The following is a 14,944-nucleotide window of genomic DNA, read 5'->3' as shown; positions in this document are numbered from 1 at the left end:
AACAGGAAGGTAATGTTGCAACAAATCTGTGGCCCCTAGAAATCTGTAGTGGCTACTATACATTGCGGCTACTGGCAATGACCACTACAGAACTCAGATTCTCTTGCTCCAAAACCGCACTGAAGCTAAAGGAGAATCTCCATTAGGGGTTGGCCGTATGGCACCTATGACACACAGTTGAGCAGTTCCATTTCCCTCCAGGAGGAGGTAGTGGTGCGTGTACACTCCAGCCAGCTCACTGCATGATGGAGCTTGACAAGTTAATGAGGGTAAAGTACTTTCAAAGTGCAAAGCACCGTGACAGCTCAGTGTTAGCATCTTCACTGCCTTTAATGGCAGGATGCAAATCGCCTGGATTCCTTCATGCCAGCTGCATGGGGGAAGGGAGGGCAGGATGCCGAGAGCGATTATCATTATTTATTTAAATCCCAGGAGCACCCCAACTAAGCTCAGAGCCCCGGGGCTTTGCCCGGATGGGTTTACGCTGTAAACAGAAAGAAAACCTCCCTCGGACAGTCGAGGTGCCTCGCCCAAGGCCAGGCCCACGGAGACAGGAGCTGAACCCCAAGCTCCTGAATGCCAGGCCAGCGCCTTGCCCTCCCCCTGGGACCAGAGACTAGCTGCTCTGTAATGCCCCATTACAACACTATCTCGACCCTTTTTTTTTTTTTTTTTTTGGCTGCGCCGCGTCCGAGGGAAGCTAGGACCCGGCGGGATCCTCCGGCAGCGCCCTGGGAGGTGCAGCTGTGTCTGGGGTTTGGCTCGGCTTGTCAGTTTCACCTCCTGGCCCGACACCCCCGCGCAGCCAAAGGCAGGGGGAGGGGGCGGCTTCCACCTGCGGCTCTCAGCACCCAGCGGGGCGCCCCAGGCCTGCAACGGGGGGGCCGGATCAGCCGGCGCAAGGTGGGGGGAGCCCTGGGTGGAACCTCTCCCCTGGGAGCCGCGAGTCTGCTGCGCACCAGGGACCTGCTCTAGTCTCCTCCTCCTCCGCTGCAGAGCCCAGCTGCTAACCTGCTGCTCCGGCCGGGGCTGGAGCCAGAGAAGAGGGGACCCGCTACTGCCGCAGCTTTCCGTGGGCAATCAAGCCCTTCCCCGGCGCTGGGCTGGTTTTATTGGTTTGGATTCGGTCACGGCCATCGTCACCTCCCGGGGAGGCAGCTTGCGTGGCTTGCGGGCGCCCACAGAGGAGGAAGCAGCCCGCCCCACCTGCCGCGGTAATAACACTCACCTGTTCTCCATTGGTGGCACACCTGGGCAGAAGGGGCCGGTTTCGAGGCAGCGGGGAGCTGGGACGCCAGGGAGAAAAGGCTAAAGCCTCCCCCCAAAGGAGAGACTCCATCTCCACACACTTCTCCAGCGCAGCTCAGCGATAGTTCAAGGGGTTTCCTCCAGCCTGGGCTGAAATATTTATTTTCTTTTGCTTTTTTTTGGTTTGTATGGGAACTCTCTGGTGACTCCTCCCCACCAGGAATCCTTAGGAGACCGCTTCTGCTTCTCACTATAGAGAACTGAATTTTGAAATCTGCTTTTCCTGCCTGTTCTGAAACCATCTCCTCTTCTCCCCCCCCCCCTTTAAAAACAAAACCATTCTGGTTTCAGAATCTCTTAATTGGGGCAAAACCAGTATTTCCATTTTTTTGGAGTGAGGGGGGAGACAGACACCGTCAAAGGCCCACGGAGCCTATTGTTGTTAAGGAAACTTAAAATTAGAATTTGTCAGTGTCCCTTCCAAGACCATGTCCACCCGGGAAAGTGTACAGATCCCAGACGATCGGGATTTTAATAATTTCCGGACAGAATGCAACTCGGACGCAGGCTGGAGTCAAACTTATAACAAATCGGGAATTGTTGTGTGGATTCAGATCTTGGAGGTGGAGAGATCCCTGCATAAAATCAAGGTAAGAAACCGGCTGGGATCTGTGGGAATGTTAGACGTACCCTCTGTGTTGTCTGTGCCCACGCACTCTGGAGTTAAGCAGGCTGTTTGCAAAACACTGCAGAAGTGGGCTGTAATAGACTCCTTGTGTATTTGCTGCTTCTGTATTTCTTCTTTTTCTGGGTGCATCGTGCAGGGCCGGAAGCTGGTGGGACTGTAGGGCTTTGTGTCGGAGTGTTTCCAGGGTCCCCTGCATGCACCTGATCAGATCAATGATTTATGTAGTACCCTCTCTTCTTACATTAGTGGAACAGATAGATTATCTGGCCTGGTATCCTGTTTCCAAGTGGCAGGACGCTGGCATAAAATCCCCATTTCATACTGAACCACAAGGGTGTGTGTGTGAGAGAGATTTCTTCCTAACCCCACCTGGCTTAGGCTTTTTACCCTGGAGCAGAAGGACTGGGTATCTCTTACAACTCTTCTGTTTTAGCCAGTGTCCTAGCACGTCATATTATCTAATCCTGAGCTATTTGCCTAAATATCAGTCAGCAGTGAGTTCCACAGGTTAATGACTTTCTTTAACGCAGCATTTTGGATCCATTTGAAATGTGTTGCTTTTGAATTTTGCTCGGGCTTCTCCTCCTTGGACAATGTGCTGAGGCGAACAGGAAGTGCCCAAATGTACCTTTCCCAGGCCTGTAATGCATGATGCTGATCTGCAGTTGGCTTGTGTCTCTTCCTCCCACCCTGCTCCCTTACTAGTGGTGACAGCTGGCTCTGCGGAGCCAGCCGCGGGCAGGACAGCCAGCTCACCACCCCCTGGGAGCTCTCCGCTTGGCAGAAAGTAGGGATCAGCAAAGTTGCCTGACCAAGGAGCTGACCCCTCCCTTCTGAGGGCCGTTTCCACCAGTGGATTGGGATGAACTGGGAACTGGGGCACCTCAAGCAGCAGAGAGAGAAGCTAGGACAGGCCTGAGCCCTGGATCCCAAATTGCAGAGAGAAGCTACTCTGTCCCCTGCCCCCAAGCAGCAGTCCCCTTAGTCCAGTGCAGTGTGCGATCGAGGCCTTTGGTGCCTAGAACTTGCAGCTGTGACTCCGTTTCTCTCGCAGATGCCTTTGTCTAGAACGGTTATGGACTCTGCGCCTATTAGCGGGGCTTCTTCTACTTGTCCCACACTCAGCCCGTGCCCACAAAAGCATGACACCGTTCTATCTCCTCCGCGAGTGCCTGCTGCACAGGCCTCCCCTCTCAGCCTGCGGGAGCCTCAGCAAAGAAGTTCAACGCGAGGTGGAGTAGCTGGGTTCATCTTAGATCCTTGTGGAAGGTTAGAAGGTAGCTGGGTAGGAAGATGGGACCAGGCTGGGATCCCTGCGTGGTACCACAGACTCGCTTTTGGGGCAAGGTCTGCCCATCTCCCGTGTCTTGTAAGGATTTTCAGGGAAGTTGGCGTGGCCAGGTGCGCACACTTTTCGGACAAGGAGGGGTTTGGGGAGTGTGTGTGATCGTCCCGGATCCATGACTATCTGGAGTTTCCTAGGTGCTCAGATAATGAGGGATATATAAGAGCTTCTATAAAATAGAGTAGGACTGGCTCTTGATAGCAATCGTCTGCCTCACAGGCACGCCCCGGGCCCGATCAGGATCAGCGCAAGGTGCTGTACAAACACAAAGCAAGAGATGGTGGCATTGGCCACCTCTGGGAGCTGACCATAGGCTCCTGATCCTGCCACTCCAGCTCACAGCAGGTGTCAGAAGCATCTGAAAGACCATCCTATCTCAAGGCCCCCTGTTCTGGTGTCCCCGACGTGAAGTGCATTTGGGGGGTCTCAATTCAGAAGCAGGCAAGTGTCCCTTTTGCAGAACCTCCCCCCCAAAGTGCACTAGTTGGCTCCTTTATCGGCAGCCTCAGCAAAGTGGCTGTAGATTGAAAGGGGCACGGGGGCTGAACGCCCCACTGAGACAGGACCGAGGCACTGTCTGCGTTAACGCTACCTGTACTGGATCTGTTACGTGGCTCGGGGCTTGGAAAAACTTGCCCGACTCCTGGTAGTCGGGGGCAGAGGAGGTGGTGGGGAGCTCCAGCTATCAAGTTCCAGAGGCAGCACCTGGCTGAGGAAGCCACTCTTGGGAAGGAAGAGGATTCTGGGATTTCTGCTTCGGTGGGTGGGCGGGCTCCCTCTCCTGTCGGCCTCCACCAACCGGCACCTAAGACTGAGATGAATCTTCACCGCCTTTGTGCTTTCTGTCTCTCCCTTTGAGCCTCCTGGCCTCAGTGGCACAGGGCAAGGAAGGAGCAATCTCTCTCTCACCCTTCTCCTCCCCTTCATCCTTGGATACTCCTCCTCCTCCTCAGTCAGCTCCTATGCCTGCCTCTGCAACTGCCGCTCCTCAGCGCTTCCCCCAAACTCACCTGATTTCTTGACCGTTTCTCCGCTGCTTTCTGGGTTATGAATGGCAGCAGCAGAATGTCATTACTTTCACTTGGCTGATGCTTGACAAACTCTGATCAACCACAGAGGCACCAGAGCTGCCTGCAGGCAGACCCAGGAAGGCGACATTGGAAGGTTTTCTTTGCAGTGGTAAGGCCTAGAAACTGAATGTTTGTTTGTTTTTTTGTTTTAAACCGAAAGCACAGATTTTGCACAAATCAATGGCTTAGCCTGCTGTACTGAATAGAGAGCTTCCCACTCTCCAGGTTTTGAGTGGGTGAGTTGAACCTGAAAAAAATCACTATGGGCAAATTGAAGGCTTCAGCCAGTCTGGGCTGTCAAAATGACGTTTCACACCCACTCCACATTTAGAAGTAATTGGGTTCCATGCAGGAATGACTGGCTGAAATTCTCTGGTCTGTGCTATGCAGCAGGTCAGACTAGGTGATCATTATTACTTGTGATGGTCCTGACAGGCCTCGAAATCCATGAAAACTCTCACACGGACTTGGGGGTCTGTATGTAAAACATTGCCTGTGTCCCCCAATGGCCAGGATCTCATGGTTCAGGAGAAAGTGAAAGATCCATAATGCACTGGCTGAGTGGTGCAATTCTATAACAACACTTAGTTTTTCCTTAACACGTGAAGCATGAATTCACCTGACGGCCCCTTCCCCTGTCAGGGATGGAAGCAGATCCTCGCCAGTGGGTTGACAGACACTGAGAGAATATAGCTACAGCTTTCCAAAGTGGTCCCTGATTTTTAGGTGCCTGACCAGATAAAATCTCAGGAAAAACTTCCTAACTGTAAGAACAGCAGGACAATGGAACAGATGCCTCAGGGGGTCATGGAAACTGCTTCCTGGAGGTTTTCAGAAGGAGGCTGGAGCCATGACACCACAAATCCTGCACCTTGGCAAGGGGTTAGACTAGATGCCCCTCGTGGTCCCTTCTAACCCTATGATTCCATGGCCTGAGATGCTCTAGGTTTGGCTATGCAGAGGTGCCCACAGTTTCCATGGATGGTGTGGGTCCTTGGCTTCTCGGGAAGCAGCAGGCCCTAGGGGGTCTCGTGTTGGGCACTCAAAAATTGAAAGTCTCTGCCTGAGAGCTATGCCCTGGTGAGAGTCATTGTTAGGGTCGGGACTAGAATGCAGAGATCCTGGCTGCTGGTTGTGTGTTCGGGCCACTAGCCCACATCCTTCCATAGGCCTGCTGCTCCTGTTGACCATACGTCTCTCCTCTGGGTCTGTAGTTGCCCCATCAAACTGGGAGTGCTTTGTTACTAGTGGGTCTGTTTTATCCGGCCTCTAGCTCGGAGCGTTTTTTGTTTTTTTTACCCTGAAGCACAGGGATTGCCTCCAGTAGGCCGGGGCCTGCAAAGCAGCTGCTCCCAGCGCTGACTACAACCTTGTTTGGCTGCAATACAAACCTGAAAGCTCCGGCCTGTCCTTGGCAGCGTGCTGGGAGCAGTGTGTGCCCGGCAGCACATTGCACTGCAGATGCAGAGCAAACAAACAGAGCTGGCGGCTCTGAGCAACCTACCTCCTGAGACCGCTGCTGGCTGGGAGGGAGAGAGCCTCCCTGTTGGCTGGAGGGCTGGCCGGCTCAGTCACGTAAAGGAAAACAGATCTCTGTGTGCTCTGGCATCCCATGGCAGCAGGTTTTGTAGGTCCGCTGTCCTCCCCTCCCCAAGGGTTAGGGACCCTTCTTTGCCTGGCCCTCTCCCATGCGGTCTGCCCACAGAACACTTGCAAATCACCTACGCGGCAGCGCTCGGGACCTGGGGGGCGGGGCCTTAGGGTGCCCCCATTCTCCCAGGCTTCCCCTCTCGGTAACTGTCCCCGTCTGGGGCCCGGCAGCGGTGAAAGCGCAGAGGTTGGCACGCTCGTCGTTGCTGAGGTTTAGCATGCATTGCATCGGGCGCTGCAGCCTTCCGGCGCCTACGTTGAATCTGTGCAGCGCAGTGTCTCCTGCGAGCTAGCAAGGCTGGCCGGCCGGGAGCCTGCCCCATTCATTTTATAAGCACATCTCTGCCTCTGGCCTTTGCACGCTGCTTTGGGGTCCCTGTAACCACACGCACTAGCCCACTCAGATACCATCATGATGGGGCACGACTGTGTTGTCAAGGGGATTTGCCACTGAGGGTGCTGGATGCACACAGGCCCTGTAGCTCTCTGGTTCCCAGACTGACTGAGGCTGGGATATCTAGTTTCATCATGCAGGGTCTCCTTAAATTCTGGCCTGGAGAGCCCAGGACGTAATGTCCGGCTGAGCATGCCCCAGGGGCTGTAACAATGAAACCAGCTGATCCCTGTCGTGCCCTGGAGGCATCGCCGTATGTGAGCACAGTGATTCGGGAGGCTGGTAGCACATTCACTATAAACCGCTAGGCCAGTCGGTCCCTGCCAAAGAAGGGAGGGGCAAGGAAGCAGTAGATGTGCTAGACCTTGATTTTTAATAAGGCTTTGGAGACCGTTCCACATGACCTGGGCAAACTAGAGACATACGGCCTAGATGAAGTGACTATAGGGTGGGTGCACAACTGGTTGAAAGACCCTACACGAAGAATAGTTATCAGTGGTTCATTCTCAAATGGGGGGGACATATCTAGTGAGGTCCTGCAGGGGTCAGTCATGGGTCTGGTACTATCCAATATTTTCATGAATGCCCTGGATAATGGAGCGACGAGGATGTTGTAGGTGACAACCTGGGGGAGGGGGTTGCAAGCACTTTGGAGAATAGGATTATGGTTCAAAATGACCGTGACCAATCAGAACTGATCTGAAATCAACAAAATGAAATTAAATAGCGACAACGGCAAAGTACTTCACGTGGGAGGGGAAAAATCAAAACGCACAACTACGCTCTGGGGCGTACCTGGCTAGGCAGCAGCACCGCTGAAAAGGATCTGCGGGGTCCTAGTGGTTCACAAGTTGAATATCTGTTGTCAATGTGATGCAGCTGCTAAAAAGGCGACTATTCTGGGCTGTATTTTAGAGCGTTGTGTGTAAGTCCTGGGAGGTCGTTGTCCTGCTCTGCTTGGCACCGGTGAGGGCCCAGGTGGAGAACTGTGTCCAGTTCTGGGCACCACACTTTGGGAAAGATGGGGACAAATTGGAGAGAGTCCAGAGAAGAGAAGTGATCAAAGGGTTCGGAAACCTGACCTGTGAGGAAAGATTAGAAAAACTGGGCAGGTTTAGTCTCCAGAAAAGAAGGCTGAGAGGGGACCTGAGAACAGACTTCAAATCTGTTACGGTGTGTTCTCAACAGGACTGATCCATTCTCCACGTCAACTGAAGGGAGGGCAAGAAGTGATGGGCTCAGTCCGCAGCAAGGGAGATTTAGGTTCAATATTAGGAAAACCTGCCTGATGACAGGGGAGTTGAGCTCTGGACTAGGCTTCTGAGGGAGGAATTCCCGTCCCTGAAGGTGTTAAGACCAGGCTGGACAAACACCTGTCAGGGCTGGTCTAGGTTTGCTTGGCCCGGCGTCCGCGCAGGGGGCTGCCCTTGACGACCTCTTGAAGTCCCTTCCAGTCTGACACATCGAGGATTGTGGAAACGTGCCTCTAAAACTTCAGTCCTAATGGAGGTCTCTGAGCTTTGGTGGAGGCAGCTGTCTCGCCACCCTTCCATAGCACTAGTGGATTGAGAGTCCAGCAGAAGCGATGGCACCCGCTGCTAGGCTGTGTTAATAACACTTACAGTAGACCCCTGCTTTCCTTGTTGTGTTACAGGAGCACCTAGAGGCCCCAGCTGAGATCAGAGTCCCATTGTGCAAGGTGCTGTACAAACACATAAAGGGTGAGAGCCAGTCCCTGCCCCAAAGAGCTGATAGCTTAACTAGACCAGGCAGTGGGGATGGGGCGGGGGGGAAGGACTCTCTCTGTTTTACAGAGGGGAAACTGAGGTACAGAGAGATGGCATGATTTACCCCAGCTCAAGCTGCGAGCCTGAGGTCTCCTGAGTTCCAGTTCACTGCCTTAATCACACAACCATCCTTCCTCTAGAAGTCTCAAGGCCTTTGTTGTAACTGAATTAGTAACAGCAGCCCTGGAGCGTTCGGCCACTTCCTGGCCTGAAGAGTGCATTCCATTGAGTGACACTGAGATCCTGTGTGCAGTGGAGACATATCTGTAGGGCAGGAGAGATGGGAGGCCTCTGGTCTTATTACAGGGTAGCTCCCACTCAGATCAATAGGAGTCACTTACCTCAGGCCCTGAGCCTGGATTCACAAAACAAGGAGCTTCCCAGATTAGGCCTGTGCGTCGAAAGAAACTCGCTGAGCGAGCGGCTTGGGGCGTTTGGTGCCACAGCAGATCTGAGCGGGTGGGGTTGGTCTCGCTGGCACTCACCTGTGCTCTAGCGGCCTGGAAGAGGTCAGAGTCGCCGCCTTTCTCTGGAAACGCCTTCCTGATGGGCGGGTGCTCGGTCTGTGACAGGAGGTGGCTCTTGTTCCACATAGCGGAGCCCTCGCTGGAACCAAGGTTTGTCAGGTGCGAGGATGCCGGAGATGGGAGCCGTATAAGCACCTAGCCAAGCAGTGGCGGAGACAGGACTTGTGTGGGAGCTGGGAGAGCTGTGTTCCTGTGCTTTAACCACTAACGGACTTGCTGCTGGGCACGGTTTTATTGGTATCTCTGTAGGATGCACGAGTGACCCCAATCTCCAGAAGTGAAACAGTGCCACTGCCTTCGAGCTGGTGTGTGAGCTTTAACTGGTCTGGGCTTGGCCAGGAAACCTCTAGGGGACTCTTGGCCACTGTTGTGGTGATGTCACTGGCCCAGCTGGTAAATCCCACTCTGGTTAAACGCGCCTGGCCCGCCCACAGGACAATCTCTGAAATTGTCCCCGCGGTTCCAGCTGTGCACAGGGATTTCCCGTCCTCGTCCTGTTGGACGTTGGTTGGCCCCCGTTAGCTTACGGAGATGTGCTGCCACGCTCTGGTTGAGGGGCCTAGGCAGAGGCTTCATGGCACTGATTTCGGTTCTCAGATCAAAGCCACCCTCTGCGATTTCATCATGGCATTCTGCTTCCCTTCGTGCCCCGGACTCTTGGGTCGTGGGGCGGGGGGCTGTCTGACAGCCGTGGTTTCATTCCAGCAGTGCGTGAAGCCATGGCTGTGGGGGGTGGAAAGCACTCTAGGCCCCTTGGAGGATCAAAGGCAGCATGGAAATGACTGTTTATCCAAGGGGCTGAGCTGAACGGTGCCAGCACAGGAGGTTTCGTGGAGTATGAGTGAGAGGGAGGTAGAAGAGCTCTGCCTGTATTCTGGTTGCGTCATGGAGCATGATATCCTGTAATGATTATCCATCCGGCAGAAAAACCGCCCGAGACCGTACAATAGGATGTGCTGACTTGGGCTCAAATGACACGTTTGGAACATATGACTGGCACCTCGTGGTTAATAATTAAACCCCTTTGTAGCCTACTTGGGAATTCAATTCTCTGCTGCCCATTCCGCAGGAGGGATGCAAGCCACTGGGCCAAACTGATCTGTGATAAAAGCCATTAAAGATTACTTCCGAGGAGGCTGGGGGACGTGTGTGAGAGAGACAGAGAGACTTCCAAAGGGGCTGAGCTAACACAGAATAAACTTTGGGGGAAGAGGGGAAAAGGTGGCACCTTTTGGGGGGAGCCCTGTGCTTGTGGCTTGGACTGGTGCTGGGTCTGTCTGGTGCTGGCAGCAGAATGCACTGACCTCCGACACGCCCCGTCTGATCGAGGGGTCTAGTCGGGTTCCCGGAACGGCTGGCGTGTGGGCAAGGAGGGTGCAGTGACCTGGAGGGAAAGGCTGAGTATGTATTGGGGAATAGGAACAGTAAGACAGCTGGACTGTGCCTAGTTCTCTGTGGCAGGGACAAGCTTTATGTTCTGTCTGGACAGCGCCTAGGACAACGGGACCGCTAGGTGCTTGTGCACTCCAAACAGCTGGCACTCGTTGGCCCCGACATGGGCTGACCGGGCTACAGCCACCCAGCTCCCTGCCCCTCCGGGTCACGATGGAGGCCAAGGTCGCTCCGTCGCTGTCCTGATGGGCTCCGAGGTCGCCCAGCCAGCACCTTTCACCTTTCCAGCTCAATGGCTCGCCTCAGGGGGCCAGAAGCAGGAGGAGAGCGGGAGGGACCTTGGGCCTTCCGGCCCAGGCCTGTGCTCGCTCAGAGATGGCCCCTCCCCTGCGGCAGCAAAGAGCATCTAGAGGAACAAGGGAGAATGGAATTGGGGTGGAGCAGAGGGGCGTCCTGCAGCCATTGCAAGCCCCAGTGACGTCCCCCACTCCCTCCATCCTGGCTGAGAATCCCTCCAGGCCTCTTCACCAGCTCCCGGCCAGGGGCAGCCCAGGGCAGGCCGCGATCTCTAATCCAGCCCTGGCGCTCTCCGTGGTGGGGTGTCAGTTGACGTCCCGTGTGTCTGAGTTTCCCGTCAGACAGGTTCTGTCGCACGCCTCGCTGGAAACGGATCCCGCTCCTAAGCTGGCGTCCCTAGCTTGCTCAGCTCTAGCAGGTGGCAGGCCGGCCAGGCCGGGGGGAGGCCAGAAACTGCCAGGGGTTGGCGTTCCAGTGCACGCTGGGGGCAGCTTTGGGTGCCTTGTGCCTGCCATATGCCTAGAGGGTGGGGGCACCGTGTGGGAGCGGCGGCTCTCTTGAGTCAGCGAGGTTTTACGTTTGCTGCAGGGTGTGTCCTGTCACTGGAGGATTCGCTCCGCACGGGGGGGGGGGGCAGGCTGCGTCCTCCCTCCCTGCTCCATTGCTCCTCTGCTGCTTCCTCTCTCCTTCCTCTCATCCTGGCTGCCTTTCCCCTAGCTCCTCTCCCAGCTCCTCCCAAAGCAAATCCACCACCTCCGCTTCAGGATGTGAGTCTCCTCTGGTGCCCTTGGCACTGTCGGAAGACCAAAAGCTCCTAAAGGTGAAGGCAGGGGCACGTTCAGCCCTCACCAAGCATGCGGTGATGTGGGGTGAAGGACGTGGGCAAATGACCGTGTCCCGCCACCCGGGGCTAGCAGTGTAAAGGCGGCCAGCAAACGGAGGGGGGCAGGGGGGAGGGGTTGTATTTTTTTTCCCCTCTTCTATCGCTTTACGATGATTAAAGAAAACTCCAAAGTCTCTCTTAAAAGCCATTTTCCTGATTTGTTTCTACATTAGAAATTCAGGTCTCATCTAATCTGTTTCTTCCTGAGTCTGCGTCTGGTTGGGAACCTGACAGATTTATGACATCGGAGCAACCAGCTTCCCCTTGCATGGTGAACTTAGTCAGGCTGTTTAAAATCCTCTGCCTTGAACTCAAATGCCTGGGAAACATTTGGGGGATGGAAGTTTCAGCTCCCCCCCCCCCTTGGTGGTGGGGAAGGATTAGAGGCTTATGTGGCTTAATCTAGAGTTACAGGAGAGGCTAAACATATAAACATTGGGGATATAAACTCCCATGCTTCAGGGCACAAGCCACCCACTGTCAGGAAGAAACTTCCTCCAGGAACAGATGATTCCAAAATGGGTCATTGAGGCATTTTTGGCACCTTGCTCTGGAGCAGCCAGTGCTGGTCACTGTCCGAGATGGGCTGCTGGGACCTGTGCTCTGATCGGGTCGGTCTGGCAATTACTGGATTCAGTTAAAGGCAGAAGAAGGCCACTGTCTGTGCCCGAGACCATTGGTGGGTCCCCCAGGGAAGAGCAGATTGGATGTTCCTGATGGTATTGACGTTAAAGGCGCTTGCTGCTTCATCTCAAAGAAAGCAAATGAGTTCGCCAGCCTTTGCAGGGTACCTTGAACTAGCCAATGCCAGTTATTGTACTAGCTGCATCTATCTCGGCAGTAAGGGGGGGGAGAGAGAGAGACCCTGAGATCTGGTTTAAATCACCCAAACACCATCCCATCACCCAAAACCCCCCAATCCCTCACTGCTCCACGGCAACGTGCAGGAGGACCAATATTTGGGTGGCTCCCTAACCAGCAGGAAGCTTCGCTCCAGGAAAGCTCTGCAGGTGCCTAGGAGGGCTCTGGGCAGTGAGATGTTGTTGCAGCAGCCTTGGGCCCATCAACAGTAGACACGCTCGGGAGCGCCTCGCTGGAGTCAGCCAAAGCTTGTGGCTTGGCTGCGCGTTTGCCCCATGTCTCCGTGCAGTCGGGAAATCCTCTCATTCCTTCCAGACCCACGGCGTAGGGTGACCAGATGTCCCGATTTTGTAGGGACAGTCCCGATATTTGGGGCTTTTTCTTATATAGGCTCCTATTACCCCCCCCACCTCCGTCCCGATTTTTCACACTTGCTGTCTGGTCACCCTACCACGGCATCAGCTGCTCTCCATGCCCCTGATTGCCCACGTGCTCTGTAGCCGCTGCGGCGTGGGCCAAGTCCACCTGTTAATGGTCTAGGCTGACCATCGGATGTAAAATAGGAAGGCAGCACATGCTGTGGGTCAAAGCAGCGACTTAGGACTCCTGGGGGCTCTCTTCAGATCTGGGAGGAAGTGACGTTTAGTGGTTGGAGAGGGAAACTAAGTGTCAGGATTCCTGGGTTCTGTTTCTGGTTACTGGGTTGTCATGTGACTCTGGGCAAGTCACTTAGGCTCCCCGTGCCTCAGTTTCTCTAGCTGTAAGATCGAGGCAGTAAGGCCTGCTGGGAGGGCTAATTCATCAGCGTGTGTAAAGTGCATTGAGGTAAACGATACTATAGAGCGCTCATAAACGCAGGGATACCCGGCTTCCCCACTGCGTCGGTCGTTCAGCTCTTGCTCGGCAGGGCTGGATTCCTTTGACTTGCCGGCATTGGAAAGCAAAAGTGGTTCCCCCGCCCGCCCTTTTCTGAGCTCCCTGAGCTGCAGGTGAAGGCTGTCACCGCTCCTGGGAGTGATATTCCCACGCTGGCATGGCATTAATATCGCTCAGGCTCTGCCCTGTGCTAGCACAGTCATGTGAGAATCTCAGATGTTAACAACTGAAGACTTGTGACCACCCTGTGATATGGCTGCTCTTGGTGGCCTTAGCTTACAGCTGGGGAAACCGAGGCAGGGAACATCTGTGACTTTTCCAAGGTTCTACAGGGAGTCTGTGGCGGAGCTGGGGGATTGAACCTGTGTCTGGGTACAGGGATTGAACCAAGCTCTGACATCTCCCAGCTCTTTGCCTTAACCCGAAGATCTGCCTCGCCTCCTTTCATCTACTGCTCATTGGGGTGGGAACGAATTGGAGTCTTGCAGGGTTCTGGTTGCACCCACGAGAACGGAGCCTGTGACTTTGGCCCCTGGTGGCGGGGGATGGCATGCTCCAGTGGCCAGGCTACTGGCCTGGGAGACCTGGGGTCTGTTCCCAGCTCAGTTGCTGGCCTGCTGGGTGACCTCAGGCCGGTCACGTCCCTTCTCTGTGCCTCGGTTTCCTCCTACCACCCTCATCTACTTAGAACGTGAGCTCTGTGGGGCAGGGGCTCGCTGCTGTGTAGACGCACCCTCGGAGCGGAGGTCAGAGGTGAGACCGCAGCACATGTAGCGGTACCGGCACTAGCTTTGATCTAGCTGGCACAGGTACCAACGGCAGCAAAGCTGGGGGATAACTAAGTACCCCAGGGGCTGGGTGGGCTTGGACCATCCGTGCTGCCACCGTCTCACCACTCTTGGTATTCACACTACCTAGGTGAAAGCCAGCTCGGTGTACTGGTGCTTGCTGCAACGGCCCCTCGAATTGCAGTGTAGAGATACCCAGAGTGGGCAGCGTCCAGCACGCCCAGGCCCTGATCTCAGTTGGGTGCTACTATAATACACAGAATAACAATGGCAATCTGCCCTACCTCACTGGCTCTACTCCGCTACCGTATTCCCCTCTCTTTCTTCTCCCCTCCTCCGCCTGGTGTCAGAGCGCAAGAGTCAATATTGATTCAAGGCTGCAGAATGCAGCGAGACCCGAGAGACTTCCCGGACCTGCTGACGTCTCAGCCCAGATCCGTGTGCCGTTCCCACCAGGTGATGTGGGACTGGCCCAGCTGTTGTTGAGGCTCAAGATGCTGGCTTGGTCGCCTGAGGGTGTGGAGATACTGACAGTCATCTCCCGGCAGTCTCCTTCCTCCCCTCTCGCTGGAGGGAGCTGACTCACCCGCAGCGACCATTCCAGTCGGACCGGTTCTGGCCAGCGTGTGACACGTAGGCATAGACACAGGTGCTTCGAGTCAGCCGATCCCTTTGTGCCAAGTACACCACGCGCTAGGACTCTAGTGTCTAATGTGCATCATCGGGAGGGAGTGCTATCTAGTGGCTAGAGCTGTGGGCTGGGAGCTAGTGATCCTGGGTGCCAGCCCCTGCTCTGCCACAGATTCATTGTGTGAGCTTGGGCAACTTGCTGTGCCAACCTGTGCCTCAGTTTACCAATCTGTCAACATTCAACTCAGAGGGAGGTTATGGAAAGCAACATGTCTAGTGGCTAAAATACTGCATTGGGAGTCAGGAGAACTGAGTTCTCTTCCTGTCTCTGCCACTGACTCTGTGTGAACTTGGGCAAGTCATGTTCTCGCTCCCTGCCTCAGTTTCCCCACAACCCTTTGTCTTGCCTGCTGAGCTTGGAAACTCTTCAAGGCAGGGACCGTCTGTCTGAGCATGCATCTGAGAAGCATCCAGCACTGATCTCAGAGGGGTCCCTAGGTGCTCTCGA

The 14,944-nt window shown here is 54.8% G+C and overlaps 1 protein-coding gene across 1 annotated transcript in view; it reads left to right on the top strand.

The window, feature by feature from the left end:
• The first annotated feature begins 763 nt into the window (after positions 1-763).
• The window catches only part of STARD10 (StAR related lipid transfer domain containing 10), a 44,978-nt gene continuing 30,797 nt past the window's right edge, over positions 764-14,944 (top strand). Inside the window, exon 1 of the mRNA XM_054015923.1 lies at positions 764-1,898. Coding sequence (XP_053871898.1) covers positions 1,737-1,898 — 162 coding nt within the window. The 5' untranslated portion in view covers positions 764-1,736. The remainder of the gene's footprint in view (positions 1,899-14,944) is intronic.

The sequence above is a fragment of the Malaclemys terrapin genome, chromosome 1 (genome assembly GCF_027887155.1).
Source record: "Malaclemys terrapin pileata isolate rMalTer1 chromosome 1, rMalTer1.hap1, whole genome shotgun sequence".
In the NCBI taxonomy this organism is placed as follows: domain Eukaryota; kingdom Metazoa; phylum Chordata; order Testudines; family Emydidae; genus Malaclemys; species Malaclemys terrapin.
This window is presented reverse-complemented; position numbering and strand designations above follow the sequence as displayed.